At 46.6% G+C, this 2,264-nt stretch overlaps 1 protein-coding gene across 1 annotated transcript; it reads left to right on the top strand.

The window, feature by feature from the left end:
- Positions 1 to 261: 261 nt before the first annotated feature.
- LOC143415127 (uncharacterized) lies at positions 262 to 1,865 on the top strand. Its single transcript, XM_076880570.1, has 2 exons — positions 262 to 649; positions 747 to 1,865. Exons 1-2 carry the CDS (start codon positions 320 to 322, stop codon positions 1,863 to 1,865), a joined length of 1,449 nt encoding a protein of 482 aa, XP_076736685.1. The 5' UTR covers positions 262 to 319.
- Positions 1,866 to 2,264: the final 399 nt, after the last annotated feature.

Here is a 2,264-nt window from a genome sequence, read left to right as displayed (position 1 = left end):
TCTAAGCAGGGTGCTAGGAGGTGTTAGGTTCAGGGAATTTACGCAAATTTGCGCAGGGTTAGTAAATGTAGTAGTACGGACTTACAGCAGGAAAAAAGGCTCAGTAATTCTAGTGCTAGCACCCCGCTGAGATTTTCACAGGCCTTCAGCTCTATTGTTCTCCTGCTTTTGTTGTGCAAAACACCCTCCCCCAACCAGGAGAGATTTGTATATGTGTAGGAGTGGCATTACTTGACTACAGCACAGTGCTGTGCATAAAAGCAGACCGGCCAGGAGGGAGAATCATTTCTTCTACGCATTTCTGAGAACGCACATCAGGATGGCCTCCGTATCACTGCCACGCAGGAAGAACCTCTCCGCGCAACAGGCTTGGGCCTTGCTTCAGGAAATGGACGAAGCAGATTCTGATGGAGGAGAGGTTTCATTTGTCCAGCAGGCCACTGATACCTCCTCAGAAGAATCTGAAAAGGAGACGGAACAAGAACCCAACATGCCTCCACGGAAGAAGCCCCGTGGTACTGGGAAGCCCTGTCTGAGCCACACGGCAAAAGACGGCAATTTGTGGGTAGAGGAGAACAATGGAATACCCAGTGCAGGAGCAAATCGCTCGTGCTTCACTGCACAAGCTGGACCCACAGAGTCTGCTAAGGTTTGTCATTGTCATATTACATATGATATTTATATAAACCCATTTAGAGTGAGGTTCATGTAAATTTACCATTCTCTATTTGTTTATCTTCCGACAGCGTAAAATTACAAGTGTGCTCCAAAGCTTCCTTTGCCTGTTAGACGTGGGAATGCTGCACACCATCAGAGAGTGTACGGTACATCAAGCCCACAGAACAGAGCCGGACTGGAATTTGTCAGTTCATGAACTGATGGCATTCATTTCAATCCTGTTTGTAAGAGCAATCATGTGTCCCGTTGGTGCCATTGTGGATTGCTGGTCAGAAAGATTTCTGGTGCCAGTAATCAAAGAGACAATGCCCCGAGATAGATTCATTTCAATTATGCAACACCTTCGATTTGATGACAAGGACACGCGGGCAGAACGGGTGAAAACAGACAAATTTGCGGCGATCTCTGACATCTGGACACGCTTCAACGAGAACTGTGCTAAGAGTTTCACTCCAGGAGAACACATGACCATAGATGAACAGCTGTTCCCTACCAAGGTTTGTTGTCCATTCACACAGTATAACGCAACAAAGCCAGACAAATTTGGGATCAAGTTCTGGATGGCCACAGACTTGGACACCAAATATGTCTGCAGTGCATCTCCTTACTTGGGAAAGGACCCCAGTCGTCAGAAGGGACAGAGGCTGGCAGAGAACATGGTCATGAAACTGATGGAGCCGTTTTTGGATGATGGGAGAAACGTCACAACGGACAATTTCTTTACTTCACTGTCACTGTCGCACAGACTGCTGCAGCACAAAACAACGTTATTGGGCACGGTGAATAAAGTCCGGCGTGAACTTCCTCAACTTGCGCGGATGTATTCCATAAGAGCAGCAACACGCAGGTGGCCAGTAGCAGTTTTCTACAATATGCTGGACCTGGCGGCGGGGAATGCCTACATTTTGTACAAGGCATGTACAGGGTGGACAGGCAAAAGAAGATTGTTTCTGAGTCTTCTAGCTCAGGAACTTCGTTGCCGATTCATGCAGCACAAGGAAATATTAGCACAGGCTGCTGAAGCTGCTGCAGCTACTGTGCCAGTGTCTGGAAAGACAACGCAGTGCCAGGTGCAAGAGAGCTGCAACAGGAATCGCAGCAGGTTTACCTGTGCAACATGTCAGAAATTCACCTGTGCCAAATGCAGGGATGATGAACACTGGGTCTGCAAACGCTGTAAAGTTTGAAACACTTTGAAATAAAACAGACTTGTGTACCCATATATTGTGAATGTGTGTCTTTTGTATCGATATGGCAGGAATTTCTGAAGGTTGTAACACAGAGGTTTGGCTTGGCTTGGATCTGAGCAACTCTGAGTGAGCAAATGCAAATGTGCCAGGCCTCAAGGATAATGGGTGGTTTGCACAACAAAAGCTGGAGGAGAAACGAGCTGACGACCTGTGAAACTCTCAGCAGGGGTGATTAACACCTCAGGACTTGCACCAGAAAATAAAAAAGCCAGTAATTCTAGTAGGTGTTGGGTTTAGGGAAGTTACGCAAATTTGCGCAGGTTTAGTAAATCTAGTGTTGCTAAGCTATAACTGGACAATCACTATACATCAGAGGTGTTTTAGAAATCAACTTGT

Source organism: Maylandia zebra, linkage group LG23 (genome assembly GCF_041146795.1).
Source record: "Maylandia zebra isolate NMK-2024a linkage group LG23, Mzebra_GT3a, whole genome shotgun sequence".
NCBI lineage: Eukaryota > Metazoa > Chordata > Actinopteri > Cichliformes > Cichlidae > Maylandia > Maylandia zebra.
This window is presented reverse-complemented; position numbering and strand designations above follow the sequence as displayed.

Bases quoted from the DNA above. Each gene is read 5' to 3' on its own strand.
- LOC143415127 (XM_076880570.1), top strand. From the start codon at position 320: ATGGCCTCCGTATCACTGCCACGCAGGAAGAACCTCTCCGCGCAACAG. The intron at 650-746 runs GTTTGTCATTGT...ATCTTCCGACAG, and splicing joins GACCCACAGAGTCTGCTAAG to CGTAAAATTACAAGTGTGCT.